Below are 21,665 nucleotides of genomic sequence, written 5' to 3'. Positions count from 1 at the left end.
CTCCCCTACTTCCCACCTCTAATACACTCTTTACACCCCCTATCCTATCATTTTTCACATACATACACATCTCTAAATATATATATATATATTTATTTATTTGAAAAAAAATTGAAAAATTAAAATATTGACTTTAAAAAAAAAAAAATTGAAATAATAAATCATGTAATGTGGCCGCGTTTTCTTTACTTTTCACATCAAAAGGGGAAGGGCATTAAAGTAATTTCAACCTATTTCATATATCGTTCGCCTGGCGATGTTTGTCTCACATACCACCAAATTCAGTTTTCTTTAACGCGCAGAGAAAACTGCAAAAGAAATTGCAGAGAGAGAGGGAAGAGAGACGTGAAATCCAAAAGACTCGAACCTAATCTTTCAATTGCTAAAGCTGATTCCCCGTGACTCTCTAACGGGAATCGGTGGATCATTATCATCGCCATTGCCTTTTCTTGAAATTTTTTATTGCATGTTCTTGATCTCATTCTCTATACGAATTTTGGTGTCTGTTCGGAGAACTGGAAAATGATATAGAAGCTAAGTGTCGAATTGGATATTCCATATGAGACATTGAGGAGGTTTTGGAGAACTGAGAATCGGAGAGGAGGCGGGGTTTTGATTTTGTTTTTCGGTTGAGAAATTTGGGAGATGGCTGTTGGGTCCCAAAGTGAGTTGAAGATGGAGGGATGGTTGCATATCATCCGCTCCAATCGGATTGGGTTGCAGTACTCGAGGAAAAGATATTTTGTTCTTGAAGATCATCTTCTCAGGAGTTTCAAGTCGATTCCCGATTCGAAGGTTGAGGTAATTCTTTGCTTAATTCTCTCATTATATGATTCTTGTCTGTCTTGCTCTTTGAATGAAAATTTGATTCTATATATACGTATACGTTTTCTGACTACAATCTTGATTTATGCTGCTTTTGTTTAAGATCGGCTTTGTTGCCTCTCTAATGTTGTTACATTTTGATGTGGGTTTATACTACGCGTATATACATGTGTGCGTATATGCATATGTTGTAAGATGTAGTTGAGGTGCGTCTATGTTGTAATCTTTTGTGAAATGGATTGGAGATGTGTTCTTGGAATTTTTAGTGTTCTAGTGGTAACCTGTATGTGCAAAATTTTTTTTAGTAAACTTAGAATGATGAGTAATTTACAGTGTTTCTGGTGTAATTCCTTGAGTTAAACACCAAAGATAGCCAAACATGAAGTGACAACTTTGTTTGGTTTGAATTAGAATCGGACCTTTCCGTTTTTCATCTTTCTTTTTCTTTTTTTTTTTTTTTTTAATTATTTCCCATGGAGGAAAGGTGTAATATGTCAAGCTGTTGTTAAAGTTCCTTTGATATTAGTTGCTTGGAAGTTGGAATTCCAAGTCTTGCTTCCCTCTATGTTTTTCTTTTTCTTTTTCCTTAGGGATTTTGGTGTGGAAGGATGTAGTGCTAAAATGGTATAATAAATGAGTTGGATTTCTACTGCCTAGGGATAGTTGTGTACTATTCTGTCCAAAGTGGAAGAAAAATCTGCTAGTCAGATTTTTGTAAATAACCGTTTATTCGCCTTTTGCCACACCTGTTTTTGGAACATGCGTCAGCTTGTTTATTATGGTAATCACGGAGATATAGGTAATGTAAAGGAGTTGTATTGCTAACTTTTTCCATTTTCTTTTATTTTCTTTTATTTCTTTTTGAAATGTTAGTCTGAAACAACCGGTTTTATAGATGCCATTTTCTTTTTTATCTGTATATGGTGCTTTTTGTTTCTCTATGCAAAGTCGTGCAGGAGAATGATGTAGCCAGGTTTTCTTCCCTTTTTGACATCTTGAAAATTATTACTCGAGCATTTATTTGCATCAGGAGAATGATGTAGCCAGGTTTTCTTCCTTTTTTGACATCTTGAAAATTATTACTCAAGCATTTATTTGCATTGTTCGTAAATCTTTCGATTCCTCCATCAGATAAAAGTACTTGAACCATCAATTCAGCTTCATTTGTTGATGGATTATGATGCTACTAACTTTTATTTCAGACCCCAAAAACTATTCAAATCCAAATAAAGAATGTTGCCTCCTTTCTTTGGTGGTGCAGTTGTTTTGCCGTTCATTCAGGATTGGCAACACAAGGAAATAGACCAATATCTAAGTGTTAAACTTGTTGTAGGTATACAAACCCAAAGAGATTTTGAAGGCTACATATCAAATATCTTTTTATTCCCATGGAATAAAGCCAACTTTGTATACTAGAATGTTTGTATTAGATCTGCTCATTGTGGTAGCATATTGAATTTTCGGTTAAGGTATATAATGTTAAGTAGACGAAAGTACTAACTTGTCTCATGTTTATTATAACTGGAAATTTATCTATACTTTGACTATCTATTTGTGCAATGGTTTAAGTTTAACAACACTCCCAAGCTCAAGAACTAATAAAAAATCTATGGTTGTTTTGTCAGGATCCTGGTAGAAGTACAGTTATAGATTCCTGCATTCGGGTCACAGACAATGGGAGAGAGAGCATACATAGAAAAGTATGTTAATTGTATTAGATTTTTGGCTGTAATATTTTCTAATTCGTGCTTTTTGGAAAGGCTTTTTGGCATTCATATGTCCGTAATGACAACTCATTATCAAACTTGCAGGTATTCTTTATATTTACACTCTATAACAGTTCCAATCATAGTGATCAACTTAAGGTGGGGTAACTATTTATTCGCGTTTTTTATTATTGTTGAAAGATTTGTTTCATGTGGAAGTCATTCAATTTATATATCATAGCTAGGAGCAAGCAGTCCCGAGGAAGCGGCTAGATGGATTCATTCATTTAAGGAGGCAGCTTTAAAGGTCATAAATTACCCTATCTTGTTAGTATAAGTAAGGGCTCTTCTTCTTAACAATGTAAGATGCTCATGAGTATGCATGTGTGCAGGGTGGTCCATTACCGGGAGGTAATGCTGTTGGTTGTTCAAGGAGCAGATGGGAATCCCTAAGGTGAGCATAGACGTTCCCATTATTAAGTATATGGTCAGCTTGTAGTTTTGGCACTTGAAAAAAGTCAACTTCCACCTCTTTGTTGTCTATTCAGCTTCAGCTGAGCTGTTAATTTATTTGGAAAATTTAGTAGTGGTTAGATACTGATACTGAATTTAATCTTCATATTCTTCCCCTTTTATCAATTTTGGATTACTGAGAAGGTCTTCATGTGCATAGACTGAGCAGTTCTACTCGGGGAAACTACTGTAATTCACTTGACTGGACTCTTCATTCATCCACACAGATAGACACGATAACATCTGATGTTATTGCACCTTCTCCTTGGACAATCTTTGGTTGTCAAAATGGTAGGTATAACATCGACAGTTTATTTCTAGAAATAGCTGAAATTGCAGGATTGAAACCATGGCTGACATGCAGGTCTACGGCTGTTTAAAGAAGCAAAAGATAGGGATTCTCGCGGGAAGGTTGGTAGCTTCTAAAATTTACTACTAATTGATGGTGCTACGGAATTGCGTCCTGATCGTTTTTTTTTTCTTTTCTGTCAGTGGGCTGATCATCCTGCAATCATGGCAGTAGGGGTGGTTGATGGAACTTCAGAAGCCATTTTTCAAACACTTATGTCTCTTGGACCTTCAAGATCAGGGTCAGTTTTTTCTTTCCGCATCAGATCTTTTATGTCATCTAAACCATTATGACATTGACAACGAATTTGTGCTTAATTATGATCTTAGTACTGTGAAATCTCAGGAGTATGTTTGCATTGTGGTTATTACTTATTTGTTTCTTCTATCTGAGAATGATGAATGTTTGTCAGAAATAAAGCATTGCAGTATCAAATTAAGAATATGTCGAGCAGAAAGGTGAGTTATATATAGATGGTACCAGAGAAAAAAAAAGTCTCTCATTGCTGCCTATCAGCAAGGACAGCATCTTAGGAGCTCCAACCATGCCGGGAGTAAAGAATCCACTCTACTTATTAGGATTTTAAGATCTTGGAACTCAAAGACTTTACATAAATAAAGAATCGAATGTGGAAAGCAACAACATATTTTATAATTTGATTTTTCCGTTATCCTTTTCACTTGATGAATCTAGGGACTCTTCTAAGTTTGCTTTAAACCTTACCGAGGATGTGAAGTTCCTACTTCTTTCATAATTCACTTATTGGGTCAAAGATGAAGATCGTTATAGTGAACCTCCTATTGGGGTGGACAACACCGAAGTCCAGAGGGTAGTTATAGAAGCTACTGAAGGAGACATTAGAAATAGGTCACATGAATCAATTGTTCCTGATACTTATGGCAATTGTTTCCACCAAGTGGTGGAAAATTCTGAAGGATTCTCTCATAATGAGATATTATTGATAAGACAAACCTCATTGTCACTGATGGTCTAACCAGGATTCATCCAATCTTTTTAGCAAGCTCTTGATATGATTGTATTGTAAGTTTGGTGCTCTGCTCAATGCTTTAAATTTGAAGCAATGTTCATCATCGCTACAGCTTGCTTCTGGAGATGCAGAGACCAATATAGTAAATACCATCCCAGCAGTTTTTTTTTTGGAACGGTATGTACTGGTACTGGTACTGGTGTATCTCAGTATGTCATTTTGCGTCGGTCATTATTCTATAATCTATTATACGTGGTTGTTTATGTTTAAACAAATGCAAAAATCCACTATAGAGAATACATTAAAAAAATCAAATTAAAACTTAGAAAGCTAGTGTAAAATGGAAGCACAGTAAGTAGACCTAAAACAAAATTACTTAAATAGTAAAGAAAAATAAAAAGTTTAGGTTTGAGTGAAGTAAGGGATTTGAAGGAGGGTGATTTATGCCAAGTTTGGTATGTTGAATAGAGGTTGGTTCAGTGGAAACCCGTCTAGCCTCATGGCAATGGGATGTGGAAGAAAATTTTCATGGATAGAAAGAAGTTCCAGAATTGCATTAACTGGATGGTAAGTATTGGTAATAGGTTTAGTTTGTGCAATGATAAATGGTTGGATGGTGGTGTGCTTAAACCCCAGTTCCCCCGGATTTATGCTATTGCTCGACATAATGAGGCATCGGTTTAGGAATCCTTCCTTTTTATAATGGGGAATGATGAGTGGTTTGTGGAGGTCACAAAGAATTTTAATGATTAGGAAGTCAATGAGTATGGAGTAGTTCTTCTCGCCCTCTTCAAGGTTAGGCTTGATGGGGCCGGGGATTACCCCATTTGGAGGCTTAATGCTAGAGGGATTTTTTCTATTATATCCTTTTATAACTACTTGGTAAAAAGAGAGGACACTTGCAATGACTTTCCTAGTAAGAAAATTTGGAAAGTTAAAGCATCGCCTATAATAGGTTTTTTTATTGGGAGGCAGCTAAAGGATGCATTTTAACATTGAACAAGCTGATAGAGGGGGAAGGATTTTGGTGAATGACTATTTTCTGTGCAAAAAGGATGCAGAGTGTGTCCCCCTTGTGGCGTAGACCTTGGACCCTTGCCTATAGCCTTCTGGGTATTAATTGGGAGATGGCTGGTTTGGCAAGGGAGAAGATTTAGGTGTGGAAAGGGATCAATGAAGTGAAAAAGCATGTTGGTCTTATCCCCCTTGCTACTTTTTGGGTGGCTTGGAAAGAAAGAAATAAGAGAGCTTTTGATGCACCGAACTTGATAGGATTAAGAATATTTGGTTCCAGCTGTAGGTTTTTTTGTTAAAGATCGTTCTCTTTATTCTTGTCAGATCTTGGGAACCTTATAGATATTTTGCTAGACACGTAAATATTTTTGTACATGATTTTGCACCCCTCTTTGGTGTTTGTGATTGGATACTCTAGAAAAAAAAAAGGTACGGATTTGGTTTATCTAGAAACAAATTACTAAAAGAAATTTAAAGTTACAACAAGGAAGGATGTGGCTCAAAAGCTCATGGTTAATAGTCAAATAGTCCAATTTGACTTCTAAAATTGGTACCAATCAGGATACTGTTTGTCTGCTGGTCTTCATCAGATAAGAAATTGCATTTGTATCATAGTATTGTTTGAGCAATATGGTACGTATCACCCAATATTGGCAGGTATAACAAAATTTTACTACTTTGGTGAAAATCCTTCATCCATTGCTACCAGTTATGGTTTACTTGGCATGATAAATATCCTACAATTATCCTATTCTTCTGTAGATTAATGATATAGAAGAAGGATGGTGAAGTGGATATCACATTGAGAATTTACTTTTCTCTCTTCATTGTAGCCAATGCTATCTTCATACTAAAGACAGATTGAAATAGAACTTTTCTCTCCCTTCCAGAGATTCCAGCAACAGAATACTGATTTGACAAATGGATTCCAACATTTCTCTTTAAGATATAGAAGTATTTAAGGATTTGGAAGAAACCTTTAGATACAAGAATAAGGAGCAACTGTACGCTTCCATGACGTTGAAAATAAATTTGAAAAAGAAGTTCAAGATAGGGAGATATTGTGAGGTGAAATGCATGAATGCATGTGTGAGTTAGTAAGACACTTTTTTGGCATTGGTCATGAAGTGATGTTGGAAGGTCCAATGAGCATGCAAAGAGAAGATTTTCAACCCTATTGTTGATACATACAGGTGTCATAGGTGAAGCTGCAGTGACTCGTGGACTAGGGTCATCATTGATTGAAATTTTTGAAGAATTGACTATGCTATAGTACACTATATGTAAGTTGAGAGAATTCACACCAAGAATTGGCATGGTGAAGAGTATTCACGTCATTCAAAATCTGTCCCTTTGCTAGCCTATTGGAAGTCATTATTGTTTTTTCAAAACATATTACATGGAACACTTTTGGTAACGAAAATTTAACTTTGTTTATTGCCTGGCAGATGGGACTTCTGTTTCTACAAGGGCAGCGTGGTTGAACACCTGGATGGTCATACTGATATAATCCACAAGCAGTTATACCGCGACTGGTTACCTTGGTCAGATAGGAATCTTAATTTGTGATGATCTATTTCTTTCAAAGGGTTTGGATTTATTTATTATTCATGTCCTTGACTCATCATAATTTACAGGGGAATGAAACGGAGAGATCTTTTGTTGCGCCGTTATTGGAGAAGGGAAGATGATGGAACATATGGTATTAATGTTCTGGACGAAAATTTTAGAAGATTGTAGTTTGATTCATTTGAACTAGAAAAATAACTTCCTGTGGTTTATTTGCTTGCAGTTATTCTTTATCATTCTGTGTTTCACAAGAAGTGTCCGCCACAAAAAGGCTATGTTCGTGCGTGCCTTAAAAGTAATGTATGCCTGTATTTTTTTTCTAATAGAATTGAATTTCCTATGCATTGAATGTTTCTTTTACATGCTCTGTTTGAAATTTAACAATATAACAGAATTGTTATGATGTAGCATTTGCCATGTTATCACCATCTAATTCCACGAGATTTTCGCATACATTGTAAATTTAATTTTAGGGGGAAGCAAACCTCAAGAATTCATACATAGCTAAGGGATAAAAGGAAGTAATAGTTTGTTCCCTCTTGCAGGTGGGGGATATGTTGTCTCTCCTGTTAAGCAAGGAAAACAATCAGTTGTAAAGCACATGCTTGCTATTGATTGGAAATATTGGAAATCTTATCTCCGAACATCTTCTGCCCGACCTATAACTATAAGAATGCTTGGAAGAGTTGCTGGTACTGTTTGATTGTTGATGGAATTCCAAAAATATTCATATTCTAGTTCACTTTTCTCACCATATGGTTCTTTTTGTACTGACGCTTAATTCGTGATTTTGAATTTCAGCACTACGAGAATTATTTAGGGCAAAACAAGGAGGTTATTCTTCCTCTGATCCTTCTTCAGGGGAGTTACCAAGAAATATTAGATTGCATCATGGAGAAGAGAATAGCACGGTTGATGTTGGAACATTGGTAGAGGGTGCAAAGACTAGGGAAAATGTAAGTGAAGAAACAGACATGATACCTTCAGAACGTTCAAGCCTTGTTGGTCTGAATGATGCTGCTGATGAATTCTTTGATGTCCCTGAACCATCAGACAATGATCAGTCAGATGATAGTTGGACATCTGATTTTGGTTCAGAGACGTACTCTCAGGTATTACCTATTTATTCTTGCTGTTCTTCATAACGGAAAATTTAGTTACTAATCACAAGCCTTTTGAGATGGCAACTTAGTCATAGAAAACCATTGCTTCCAGGGGCAACTTGTATCTCAATATCGTGCCACTTGAAGTCCAAAACCCTGTTTAAAGACATAGTGATCCTTGTTACAAGTACACTTAGCATTCTTGTGGATGATAAAATACATACACATTATCACACTTGAACATCTACCTCTGCATTTATATGCTGGTAGAACAGTATTAACCATTTCTATATTTCATGTACTTAAATAATTGACAGATTGTGAGTTAGCTTGGAAGATTTGGAAAAATTGTTTAGCTTGTTTGGTCTCAACTGGGTCACTCCTCGTACAGTTGAGAGTTTCTTATATGTATATAGAGAGATGGGGTAAGAAAGAAAGTGAAACCATTGTGGCCAGGGACCATTTTCTCTGGTTTATGGATCCTATGATTTGCAAGGAATTCAATGAGAGACATCATTCCATGAGTTGTGGGAGAGAACAACTTGTCTGGCAATCTTATGGGCCAAGACACATGGACACTTTTCTGAGATAGCCATTTCAGAGCTGCACAGGAATTGGGAGAGGATCATCTTTGTTCATTAACAACCCATGTAATTGTTCACTTATGTTTTGTTTGGCTTTTATAGGTTAATAGATAAGGAGGATGTCCTATTCTCCTCTTTGCACTTATTTTCCCTCTTGTCTTAGTACAACTTCTTTTCATAATTAAAAAAAAAAAGTAATTGACAGATTGACTTTAATCTTTATTGTTTCATATTTGTCATACATGTCCTGTTTTCAAGCTGGCTATTTTTTCACTACTTACCCTGCAGCTTGTCTCCTTAGGCGCATTGACCTAGTTCATCAAATCCTTAACAGCTTAAAATTCTACTTTTTTATGAAATCATCCTTTATAATTGGTTTCCGTCTTATGAAATAATAAAATTTCCAAAATTTATCTGGTTTTCTCGCTTGATTCTCATCATCTTGATGCCTGCAGGATATTCGTCATCCAAAGCTTTCTGCTGCTGGTTTTGTGAAAAAATTGCATGATCTTGCAGGTAATTCTGTTTGGAGTGAAATATCAGGTTGTTTTTAGATTGGTGATGAAAGATAGTGGCTTTTATCAGAGCATTTTACATTTTCTTCTCTTTCATATCCTGGATTGTCTTATTGATGATTGATGGATTCTTTAAACCTGCAGTTCAGAAGAGAGGTTATGTTGACCTGCAAGATATGACTAGAGAAGAGAATATTCCATGCTGCTATGGAGCCACTCTTGCAAAAGATCCGACTTGTACTTTGCCTTGCAGTTGGACAGCGTCAGATCCTTCTACCTTTCTAATTCGGGGAAAGAAATATCTTGAAGATCGTAAAAAGGTGTGAATAGTAACATTTCATATACAATAAACCAGACTTGTGTGGAAAAAATTTTGCTCATATGTACTGTCTAACACATCCTCTGGTTGCATGCTTTTTCAAAGTTAGGCTGAATGTCTATGCTTTTGTTCCTGGCTGAGCACATGCAATAAAGACCGACTAAATTCCTTCTTAAAGAAATGAAAAATATGATACATATTATTTTACTTCATCTTTTCCTCAAATTAATTTTTCTTCTTATGTGGGATATGTTTTATAGATATAATACCTCTTATATGTGTTCAGCATCCATAGAGATCCATTCCTATTTTTCTTTTTACTACTTTGTTTTCTAGATTAAGGCAAAGGGCACCTTGATGCAAATGGTTGCTGCAGACTGGCTAAAATCTGACAAGCGAGAAGATGATCTTGGAGGGCGTCCTGGGGGGATTGTTCAGGTTTGTGCATTAATATTAACTCTTTATAGATATGTGGTACTTCTCAACTATAAATATATCTTTTGCACTACCATAAAATGTTTGTGGTTAAAAAGAAAACTTACAATCTTTTCCTCCTTAGAAATATGCAGTGCAAGGTGGGCCAGAATTCTTCTTCATTGTAAACATACAGGTAAATTTATGTTACCCTGATCACAGCACATCTGCTCTGACTGTTTCTCTTTAGCAGTTAATATGATAAAATTATATCCCTATGAAACAGGTCCCTGGTTTGACAACATATAGCCTAGCACTTTATTATATGATGAATACTCCTCTGGAAGATTCACCTTTGCTAGAGAGCTTTGTGAACGGGGATGATGCTTATAGAAATTCAAGGTTTAAGCTCATTCCATACATATCCAAGGTTAGTGCTTAATGCAGTAATTCGAATGTCAGCAAGTTTAGATCCTGGGGGCACACTTCCATGCAGTGTTACCAAATAGCTTACTGTATCAAAAATAATATACCATTTACCCAAAAAAATCCCCACAAACAGAGGATTTTTTATTTTTAAATTGTTTGTGCTTTTGAAGAGCCCCCTGTTTCCAGCTTTCTCCAATTTGGGTTATAATGGCTGGAGAGACGCTACATCTTATCTGCTAATTAAATTTGCATCTTCTATATCGTTTTAATTCGAAATATTCTTGATCAATCACAAGTAGACAAAAATTAGGCCTCCGGTGATCTCTATCAACCTTTATGATGTAAGTTTGCGGTGTGATGCATATAGCCCCCTTTTATCCTCTATTCAGAGTGCATTTTTCATGCCAGTTCATGTTCAATTTCTCAGGGTTCATGGATAGTTAAGCAGAGTGTGGGAAAGAAAGCTTGTCTGATTGGTCAAGCGTTGGAAATTAATTATTTCCGTGGGAAGAACTATTTGGAGGTAAATTTTGAAAGAAATATTTTTTTGCTGTTTCCTTAGGTTTTACCTTTAAGTCGAAGTGGTTGAATTTGTTCTACTTGATGAAAATTGGACAATTCAGAAAGTTGTATGATTCAGCTTGGTATTCTATGTATATTGTAATGGACTTCTGAACATTGTATGCTTCAGCTTGGTATCGACATTGGATCATCAACAGTTGCTAGAGGAGTAGTCAGTCTCGTTCTTGGTTATCTCAACAATCTTGTTATTGAAATGGCATTTTTGGTACAGGTAAACAACTGAAATTAAAAATAGCAATGCAGGATTTATTGAACTATCTCATTATGAAGACTTCACTTATCGTAATGTCAGAACAGAAAAAATGAAAAGCTATCCAGAATGTAAATTATGGATTTGCTACAAAACACACAGAATTTGCTTAATGATGTTACATGCTTGTGTGCTCTCTCCATGTTTCTCGTGCAGGCAAATACTGAGGAGGAGCTCCCAGAGTATCTTCTTGGTACCTGTCGCCTGAACCATCTTGATGCTGCCAAATCAATTACAGTGAAGGCATGATTTATATTTCAGATCTAATGTTTATTTATTTCATCACGAAGGCTTGATCGATTCAAAGCCGTGATCTTAGGAAGTAGGAAGTGTTTGAGGCCACTCTGCCATCTAACTTGAGAAAAGGTCAATTCTTTCATTCAATCAAAAATTGAACTAGGTAGCAGTTTGTGATTGCCATTAGAGGGAATACTTGTACAGACTGTAAGTTGAAAATGGATTTTCATTTCTCATTCAATGTTAAAGCGGACTCTCTCAGAAATTTGAAAACTTTCGATGAGTTTGATGATAATACATTTACGCAATCTACACCAAGATGATTGAAATAGTGAAGTGTGGAATTCTACTTAAATGTTGTTATAGTTTACAGAGGGTGTGTGTGTATGTGTGTAGTTCAATTTTTGATGGGGGCGTTGACATAAATCATGATGAAGCCATGAAGTCTTTGGTGGGTAGGAATCCACCACCACCACCACCCACAGCAATTAGAATTTTAGACGCATGGACTGAAAATCATAAATATATCCTATTGTGGGAAAGCATATAAATTGTGAGTACTTTTAAATACAAACACATATAAATAAATTGGATTGGTTTAAACAAATCGCTATTTTATGGGTTAATTAACCCATAAATAACCATATAAGATCTTTTTTAAAAAAATAATAATAATAATAGAGGATTTTGCTTGGGTCAATTTCATGAATAATTAATTATCCTTTTATTCTTATAATTTACATCGTAAAAAATTAAAATATAGAAATTACATAATAAAAAATTAAAATTAGTAAATTATTATTAGTTAGTGGTTTGAATTATTGGGTGACTTTCCAAAAAAAAAAATCCTACCTTTTTTTATATTTATAATCCAAAAAATATATCTTATTCTAAATAATTCACTCAAATGATGAGATTTATTATTATTATTATTATTATAAAGCAATTACGAGAGGTCGGGACTAGACGTCCACTTCAACTTCAATGGGAAGTGGTATGCACACAACACCACTTCGATCTACACACTTTTGTACACTTTTTTAAATGAAGCTCTTATCCTTAATTTAATGTAATTTTAATTAAAATTTATTTAATATTTAATTAAAATAACCATAAGAAATATCACTATTTAAAAAAAATACAAATTATAAACTTTTAAATAAATTTTAATTATAACTATTGTAAAATATATTTTATAATTTAAATTATAATAATGATTTTAAAACGTAAAAGTCCCCACTAAAAAGCTGCGCAAGGGCACTGTCAAAACTAAATAAATTAAATGCCTTACTCTTGTCATCAGCCTACTCCGCAACCAAGTGGTGGGAAAATAAGGAAAAAAAGCGTATATATATATATATATAAAGGAGACTTGTCAGGGTCTGTGTTCCTCTGGGGACACAGATTCTCGGCTGATGTAAAAAACCAATCAAGAAAGTTCCCTTATTGATTCGTGAAAACTAATTATAGTCCAGGAAAAGAGATCTCTGGCTGGCCAGAAAAAAAAAAAGTTTCAGAGAAGTTTCAAGATCCTTTGATTTTACTATTATTATCATTATTTTATTTTTATTTGTTTTCTCCATAAGGGGGTGTTGTCTTGGTAGCTGGGGCCTAGTCGATCGGGAAGAACTTGTCTGGTCGAGACGGTTTATGAGCACGAGATCCCGCCACTCGATACAGGCAGGTAGGCCACTGTGAGTCTGCTTTGTCTATTTTTCGTTGTCTTTGCTTTGAATTTGTGTTTTTCGTTGTTGTTGTTGTTGCTTGGGTTTTATGAGTATGAAAACTTACGTACATATACATATAAATGTATAGCTAGAATATCAAATTGTTGTTTCCAATTGCAGTTCCTGCATTGAAAAGAGTCAGTGGGTAATGTTATGCTTTCCACTTTTTCCGGACATATATTTGGGGGTTTTGTTTACATTTTACTTCTTGTGCTTTTGGAGTATGTTTGTTTTGATTTTTTTTTTTTTTTAAAAACATCATTTTGGCTGTAGAGACATTGAATACTGGATAAGCTTTCATTGTTGGGTTTGGTTTATCTGGCAGGTGAGTTAGAATGAAGCATATGAATCCTACTCTGAAGATTGCGGCGTTTTTTATGCTTCTTCTTGGATTGGGTATGTTGAGGAGCTGAAAAGTTCCTTGATATGTTGGTTTGGAAACCCTAGCACATGAGTAATTCTGTCATTCTTTATTAAATATCTTCCTGAGCCAGTGTGCTTAATGATTTTCAGAAACTATAGTTTGTTGTCTAGCCTAGACAAGGCATTTACTTAACCATTTCCTCTGCATTTTCCTTCCTTCTTTCTTTTTCTTCTAAGTGGAACTGCATTGAACCTGTGGTCTTTCAAGAGTTTTGATGAAGTTGTCACTGGCAGTTTTTCTTCTTTTCCCTTTCTTCTTTCTCTCATGTTTTTCTACTCTATGTGCTAGCTTTTGCCTCTTCTGTCAAAAATGATTTTGGACACTGCGAAAGAGTTGTCAAAAGATGGGTGTCATCTTCCCTCGATCAAGATATCAAAGAGGACAAACATGCACTTCGGGATTTGCTGTTCTTCCTCCATATCCCAAGGACCGGAGGGCGGACATACTTTCATTGGTAAAATTCTTGGGTACTCATAAGTTTTGAAAACAGTGAGACTGCTTCACCCTGTGTGTGGCCTTTCTGATTTTTGCTTATGACTGTCTTTTGTGCTTGTAGTTTCTTGAAAAAGTTGTACTCTAGCTCTGATGAATGCCCTCGTTCTTATGACAAGCTGCGATTTGATCCAAGGTACCCTTTACTGAGTATTCACTTGTGCTGGACATTTAATAGCTCATGAAGAGATGGATAATTAGTTTTTTGTTATAGGTATAAATGCTAGAATGCCTTGAAGAAGTGTAAAGAGACCTGTTAAGTGAGAAAAATTTGTCTTTGATAGTTGGTCATATTGGTGTCCAAAACAGTCGTTATAAGCCATGTGAATGGGAGGTCCATGAAATTTGTATGACACAAGCACTTTTGGAACTTTGCTTAATCATCAGTTACCGCTTCTACTCTTTGTTACCTTTGGTCAACCAAATTTGGAAAATGAACTGTAATCTATAGCCTTTTTTGATTTGTTTCTCTTTTTTTCCCATCAGTTTCTTCCAGGAGCTTTTTCCCCATAAAATAACTTGCTCTCCTGGTTGCTTGAGCTTTCTTCTATCTTTGTTTCCTCAGTAGATTCTTATTTAGATGAAAAATAGGAATGATATTTGTCTATCTAGTTGGTTCTTTATGTTGGCGCTTGGTAATAAATCAGAAGAGAGTCTTAAACAATTATTTTAAACTCTTAGGCTCAACTTGTTTTACACTATGTTTGAACAAATTAATTCAACAAAAGAGTATGAAATGATTTGTAGAGGGTGGATTTGCAAATGAGTTCCGCACCTTTTGAGAAATTCATTTATTCCAAACGTACTGTAAACGTACATTCTGAATAAAAATATTAGTGAATGTGATTCTTTGTTCTCTTTTCCTCATCTTAGCAGTTTTAAACGTCATGTTTGCTTACATTGTTGCTAGGATTAAGTTATACTTTATGGGAATCATGTATCATGTTAATTCAAAACCATGAACCTACTTGGCTATCCCAAGCCAATCCCTCTCCCCTATACAGAAAAGAGAGAGAGAGACAATAAAAAAGAAACTAGTTTCACTTTACAAGATTCATGTTTTAGTTGTAAAAATATCTTTTGGCCTTTTCTGTATTTGGTTTTAAAAAAGAACCTTAATTTGTCTAGTTTCACTTCATGCAGCAAACAGAAGTGCAGGCTGTTGGTTACACATGATGACTATAGTCTGATATCCAAACTTCCCAGGGAGAAAACATCAGTCGTGACAATACTTAGAGATCCTACTGATCGTGTATTTAGTACTTATGAATTTTCAATAGAAGTGGCTGCTAGGTTTTTGGTGCACCCTAACTTAACTTCTGCTACACAAATGGCTGGTCGAATACGGTCCAAGACAACTGGAGTAAGCACATTGGATATATGGCCGTGGAAGTATCTAGTTCCATGGATGAGAGAAGACCTATTTGTCCGGGTATGTTTTGTCTTGTGATCTATAGCTAAATGTTACTGAACTATTGGATGCTATCTGGTACCTCTTTCTGGGTTTAAGTGCTTATATTTTATACTTATTTGCTCCAATTTTTATCATTTGAAGGATCATTCATTTATTGTATCATTTATGAGCTAAATGAACAAAAAAGCAGAAGGCCTGTTATATATAACATAACCTCGAATCATAGACAATGGAAAGAGGATTAATATAGGTTTTCTTTTAGAGGAAACAGGAAGGTCGATAAGATAAAGACACCAAAGGGTTGCCACACTTGTATGGAGAGAGGTAGTTGCCATTAATTGCTTAACTTGGTACTATTTCCATTCAATAATTTAGGGAAACTTATGAGTCATCTTTAATCAATCAGAGTGAGAAGGCATCTTGGTTAGTTTTAGCGAGCTTAGTGTGAACAGCTAATCCGTGGACCAATGCTTTTCAAATGATACATGGTACCAGTTGTGACTTTTCTTTTCCTTTACCAACATATTCTTATAGGCACATTGTTCCTTCAATGTCAAAATTCTTTGTTATTTGTTGAGATTAAAACAGATGTATTAGAAACAGGGGACCAAGTGAGTGGCACTATGTACAAAAGACAAACTTACAATGATTGGCAGACAAAATATAATTGATCTTCGTAAGATCATCTCTAACAAAGAGAGGATGACCTTTAACCAAAATAGATAAGTTGTAGTGATTTTCTAATTCTATCAAAAAGGAGACAAATGCCCTAAAATTTTTTCTCTTACTTTCTTTCCAAATAACATCTGTAGTGGCCAATGGGATGAGGAAAGTAGATTCTTCTTAGACTTTCTGCTTCAAAGAACATTCCAAGCCCAAATCTCATATAAAATTGTGCCACTAACAACCCAAGACGTGATGTGGCAAAGGATAGAGTCCTTCAACCTTCTGGTTCCCAACACAAGAAAAGAGGATGATTGGGGGATTCCCCTTCATGAAGCTAGTGTATCATTGACCAAATTTCTGCCTTGTTGATCAAATTGTCAGGGGTAAGAATCTTTCCAAAAGCAGTCTTTCAAGAAGAAAAAAAAAAGACAAAGAGGGAATCTTTCCGTAAGCAGCTTTCCTAGAAAAAAATGTTGTACAAGGGAAGGCTTCCTCTTCCCAGTTTGCTCTCACAGGTAGTGAAAACAAGATGCTATTAAGACAAAAGATCGAAAGACTTCGCCATCAACATCCTCTCTTTGACATAGACCATAAAGGAATAGTCCTCTTACCTGGACTGGTCTTGACTAGGGCTAAGATAGCCATCAAAGAAACGAGATCATCTAGTTTCCAATTGAAAGTTAAATATTCCAATTGGATATCAAGCATTAAATTCCAAAGTAATCACTCACCAAGGCCTCTGTCTCTGATCAGATTCAAAATACTAGAAAAGTGGTCTTTGAAGGGCCTTTCGCCACATGAACAATCCTCTCATAAATGTAAAAAGCGACGGTGTCAATCCCAAAATGAACAAGGTCAGCCACTAGACTCCAATCCCGAGTAATACACCTCCATACACTAGTTTTCATGTGTTCCTCTATTTCTACCGGTCCTCCAACCTCACCTAACCAGGCCATATTCGGCCCTGAATACACGCACCTGCCTGTCATACATGAATCTCCACAACCATTGGGCTAATAGGGACTTCTATATCAAGACTCAAATAGCTTGAAGTTAGCACTTACAGTTTTTCCGTCAGCTAAAAGAAAGGCAATCGACTGTACGAGTCTTGAAATAACAGTTAACAATTTTAACATTTCTGCTTTTCTACTCCCTTGGTGACTCATTTGCACAATGGGTATTGCCTTCTCTTATGATGGTAAGTGCGCATTTATACGCCTGGAAAAACATTTGTTTACATGTTGGATTTGTGAGCCATATTTTTGTTTCCTGCAGGTGGACAAGTATAATCAAACACTTGTGCACTTGTATAGTAATAGAAGTCAACGAGGTAGATATTAGGATGAAGTGAATTTAATAGATTTCTGGTTCCTTTATACAATTTTTACTTTTTATCTAAAAAAAATGTAGATTTCTTCTTACTTTCTCTTGGTGGTTTTTTTGATCCAAAACTGTGAAGGGGAAGGCAAGTTGAAGTGATTAAGAGCTCTGAATTGGGTAATTGATTTATTCAAGTATAAGAAAGCGTGAGCATAAGCAATATGTTCCTTTAATGCAAATGTCTGATCTTGGTTAGACTTTTGGGAAGCAGTAAGATCATGGACAACAGATAGTGTTGGGATAAAAGATGACTCTGCATTCTGGTAGAGTTGAAAGAATAGTAGCATATGTAGCCACCTTATATTTTGCAACTTGATAAGCATTAATATGAATTTATAATTCTCAGATTATTCCATGAATTTAGTCTAAAAGGCTCTTAAATGCCAAAAGAATTCTTTCAGTGAAATGATTTACTAAGCCAATACAGATCTTTCATGGATGCACGGACACTGAAATGCAAAGTTGCAACCATGAGCACAGACTGAAATGCACACGTACAGTACATTGAAACTCAGAAAGTCCCATCATCATGTTACCATGAAGGATGTTGCATGTTTGTTAACTTAAAATTATGAGCAAACTGTGATATCTATGAATAGTTTATTCTTTTCTTCTCTCTCTTAACCCTGCAGACACGAACATGGTACAGTCTCATCTGACAGGATCCATTGTAAAGTTATTATTCATACGTGAACATGGTTCTTGATCAATTTTTTTGACTTCCTGGAGAGAGTTTCATGAACTTGCTCATTGTTTCTCTTAGTGCAACATTCTTATTTTTGTTTCCATTTTTGTGGACAGCGAGATGCCCGAAAGCTTAGGGGCATAGATCATATTGAGAGCAAGGATCCATACAACATGCAAGAAATGGCTATGCCATTGGATAAATACATTAATGACCCTGTAGCTCATGACATTGTTCACAACGGAGCAACATTTCAGGTACTATTCTGTGGATTTCATTATGGTGTGCAGCTGGTCATGAATTATTGTTTAGTTTATCCTGTGTTTTAGAAGCACAAGTTACGGATATGCTTTATTGAAGCAAATAGCTGTAGAACCACATTAGCATTTCTGTCAGATAATAGATAGAATTGCCCGAGCCCGCCATTCTTAAGAGTTTAAGTAAAGACCACTTGTTCAAGTGACACGTTTGCCAGCCAATTGAATCTAGTGATGGGTTATTGCCATTTCCAACTTTGACTGAAATTGGGAAGAAAAATAAAATTGAATGGCCCCCGCTTTGTTTGTGCTTGATCTGCTGCGTTTCATTTTCATGCATTTATTCGTTCTAGTTTCTTTTGCTCAGATTGTAAGCATCAATTCTAATATTTCTTAACCCTCCTTTTTGCTATGTTGCACACCACTAGTAATTAACTGCTCTTTGGTCATTCATTCATTCAATTTAAAGTAGGTGCTTCTGTAAACAGCAAATGATCCTAGAGTTTTTGGAAAAACCCTTTTGTCATGCGTCTCCAGAATAAACTAACCTCCTGCTTGTATATGTGACCTGTGATGAAGCAATTCTAAAAGAATGATATTAGTGTTAAGGTGCCTACTTGAATTATGTACATGACCAGCATCATGAACGCTTGAGTGGTGATGATATCCCATATTCCCGGTTATGATAGCGAAGAATCATCCAATCAGGATTGGGAAAACAATAATGCCAATATTATTTAAGTTCTCGGGAAATTATTATGCAAGTCTAATTTTGACAAATTCACTTGGTCAAAAGCACTCTCATGTGACTGGGCAATGGGCAATTCTTGGTTTTAGCAGTGGCCCAGCATGCATAATGTGTTCTTGATCATTAGGATAAAATCTCTTGTCGGGTGCATAATAAACTATATGAAAAATGTCAGCCCTATCATAAGTTTCTAGCAAGTTTTTTGCTAAATTTCTTCTCTACTTATTCAATCCATAGATTGCAGGATTGACGAACAACTCTTATCTACCAGAATCACATGAAGTGCGTCACTGTGTACAGAAATATAAGATTCTTGGTCAACATGTGCTTCGAGTTGCAAAGGTAATTAAGATGGGTATGTATATTGTGAACAAGATTGTACGGAAAACAACATTTACCTGATTTCTTCTTTTCTTTACATATTTTTGCAATCATGCTAGATAGTTGTGAATCTTGCAGAGGAGGTTGGACAATATGTTATACGTTGGTATCACTGAGGACCATAGAGAATCTGCAACAATGTTTGCAAATGTGGTTGGCGCACAGGTGATTTCGCAGTTGGTAGCATCAAACTCTACTACAGAGAGGGGTCGTATTAGCAAGTCAGGTCAACATGCAAGCTTTCATCCTTTTCATCCTTATCCCTCTGTTTAACAAATTTTTTGTGAGACATTTTTCTTTCCCTTGCATTAGATGGAGTATAGTACCTATTTTTAGCTTCATCTTTCGTACACCTCCCCTTGTACTTTTGGTTGGATGATTTTGCTTAGAAACGAAGAGGAATTTCTTAATGTAGAAAAATTTCTTGATATCTTCTGCTACAGAACAGAGCTCTTCATTTTCTGATTCTGAACCAGATAATATCGATAATCAGGTAAGCAGCGTGCAACTGTTACGTTTTAAGTCCAGTATCACCTGGGACGATATTCTTAGGCTTTACTGTTTCTACTTTGTTGAACGACAGAGTAATACCTCGGCCAACAAGGCCACTCAGATTGCCTCAACAGAAAATACTGCAGAGAAGAGTGAAAATGTAGGTAGTTTTAGATAATATTACGTGTCGGTCTTATTATACAATTATATTGAGACAATCTTGTTCTTGGTGGTTTGACAAGGTTTTTATACTCTTTTTTACCACATTAGATAACTGAGATGACCGTTGAGCAACTTATGGAACTCTATGGAACTTGCATTTCTAGCTTGAGGAAGACACAAGCACGTCGACGAACCAACTCTTTAATGAGAATCTCTCCTGCAAATTTTTCGAAGGAGGTATAATTTAAATCTCAAACATGTTGCAACTTTGTACTGAATGGGTTATGTCATCCTGCCTTTTATCATCCAAAGATGCCTCGCTTCCCATTTCACTATAACGTACAGTCTTAGTGAGCCTTTGTTGGGTTGGATTTTTTTTTTTTTACACGCATATCTTTTGCAGGCACGTCGTCAAGTTCGTGACTCAGTTATCCAGCAAATAAGAACACTTAACAACCTTGATCTAGAGCTCTACGAGTATGCTCGTGATATCTTCAAAAAACAACACAAGCAAGCAACATCAATGACATTGGTAAATCTTGTATCCATACAACACAACCAGTGACAAATTTTTCTTCAGCGGTGCATTTCAAAATCTAATCTGCCAAAGTTTGAATGCAGGATAAGTGGGAAAACATGCTTAAAGATCTAGACGCAATGAAGTTATGGAAAATCCTCGCATGGTCCATGCCGGTTATGTTACTCTTCTTCTCCTTTGTATTTGTAAGTGCAAGAAGAAGAACATCGAAAGTGAAAATATAAAACTGTTACCTCGAAAAAATAGGCGCTCACGTAATATAGACAGACTAAACTGAGGGATCACAAGGAAATGAAAAATTATTTGTTCCCATTATTGGTTTATGTGGGTCATCTTACTATGCCGTACACATTAAGCCTGAATGAAAGCTTAAGCTTAACCATGACCCTATTAAGCACACTTTTGATAGAAGTGATTACTGCTTAAAACTTGAGCTTTTATGATTTGTTCTTTTCTTTTTGAAAGCCTTTTTCTTGGATAAGTCTTGAATCCTCTCCTTTAGGGTTTTGAATTGGTAGCCATTTTCTAAAACTGGATAACCACTATGGCCAACTGGTTGCCAACACCTACTGATTGCTTAACTACTTGATTGATAATAGCTACTCAATATTAGCTGTTTCCTCACACACACACAGACACCCACATGTATTTTTTTGAGACATTGATTACATATGTACATATAGTCTAATGTTTACATTACATCTAAGTCTTGATGATGACTCACCCACTTATAATAAAATGTGAAGGTGGTTCCATAACTCATAAGATTTGGTATGTACCCAATAAAAATATTTAACTTGATTTGGTAGGAAATTGAGTTACTATAATATTTATATATGATTATTATATCTAAAGGATGTATATTTCAAGATATTTGCTTCTGTAAATACAATGTAAATATA

At 35.7% G+C, this 21,665-nt stretch overlaps 2 protein-coding genes across 7 annotated transcripts; both read left to right on the top strand.

Annotated features, from left to right (window-relative positions):
- Positions 1 to 256: 256 nt before the first annotated feature.
- On the top strand, positions 257 to 11,733 carry LOC110826113 (Pleckstrin homology (PH) and lipid-binding START domains-containing protein). 2 transcript variants are annotated; one of them, XM_022056710.2, is made up of 21 exons: positions 257 to 795; positions 2,451 to 2,525; positions 2,637 to 2,690; positions 2,773 to 2,838; positions 2,924 to 2,985; positions 3,205 to 3,335; positions 3,409 to 3,455; positions 3,537 to 3,634; positions 6,844 to 6,939; positions 7,033 to 7,097; positions 7,188 to 7,259; positions 7,510 to 7,656; positions 7,766 to 8,076; positions 9,107 to 9,167; positions 9,311 to 9,486; positions 9,822 to 9,923; positions 10,045 to 10,095; positions 10,186 to 10,329; positions 10,756 to 10,851; positions 11,020 to 11,121; positions 11,317 to 11,733. In XM_022056710.2, the coding sequence occupies exons 1-21, from the start codon at positions 646 to 648 to the stop codon at positions 11,407 to 11,409; spliced, it is 2,199 nt and encodes a 732-aa protein (XP_021912402.1). In that variant the 5' UTR covers positions 257 to 645; the 3' UTR covers positions 11,410 to 11,733. The 2 variants fall into 2 exon arrangements, with proteins under 2 accessions (XP_021912402.1, XP_021912401.1); XM_022056709.2 differs by having other exon boundaries at positions 257 to 801.
- A 979-nt stretch (positions 11,734 to 12,712) lies between these two features.
- On the top strand, positions 12,713 to 21,148 carry TPST (tyrosylprotein sulfotransferase). Of its 5 annotated transcripts, none has more exons than XM_088214471.1 (13): positions 12,714 to 13,077; positions 13,450 to 13,520; positions 13,837 to 14,002; positions 14,105 to 14,176; positions 15,184 to 15,472; positions 18,302 to 18,442; positions 19,428 to 19,532; positions 19,650 to 19,797; positions 20,015 to 20,064; positions 20,155 to 20,223; positions 20,334 to 20,462; positions 20,629 to 20,757; positions 20,847 to 21,148. In XM_088214471.1, the coding sequence occupies exons 2-13, from the start codon at positions 13,460 to 13,462 to the stop codon at positions 20,985 to 20,987; spliced, it is 1,500 nt and encodes a 499-aa protein (XP_088070597.1). In that variant the 5' UTR covers positions 12,714 to 13,077; positions 13,450 to 13,459; the 3' UTR covers positions 20,988 to 21,148. The 5 variants fall into 5 exon arrangements, with proteins under 5 accessions (XP_088070601.1, XP_088070597.1, XP_088070596.1 ...); XM_088214470.1 differs by having other exon boundaries at positions 12,714 to 13,081; XM_088214472.1 differs by having other exon boundaries at positions 12,714 to 13,091.
- The last annotated feature ends 517 nt before the right edge of the window (positions 21,149 to 21,665 follow it).

The sequence above is a fragment of the Carica papaya genome, chromosome 2 (genome assembly GCF_054855325.1).
Source record: "Carica papaya isolate Zhongbai chromosome 2, ASM5485532v1, whole genome shotgun sequence".
NCBI lineage: Eukaryota > Viridiplantae > Streptophyta > Magnoliopsida > Brassicales > Caricaceae > Carica > Carica papaya.
Note: the sequence above shows the minus strand (reverse complement) of the source record. Positions and strands in the feature narration are given on the sequence as shown.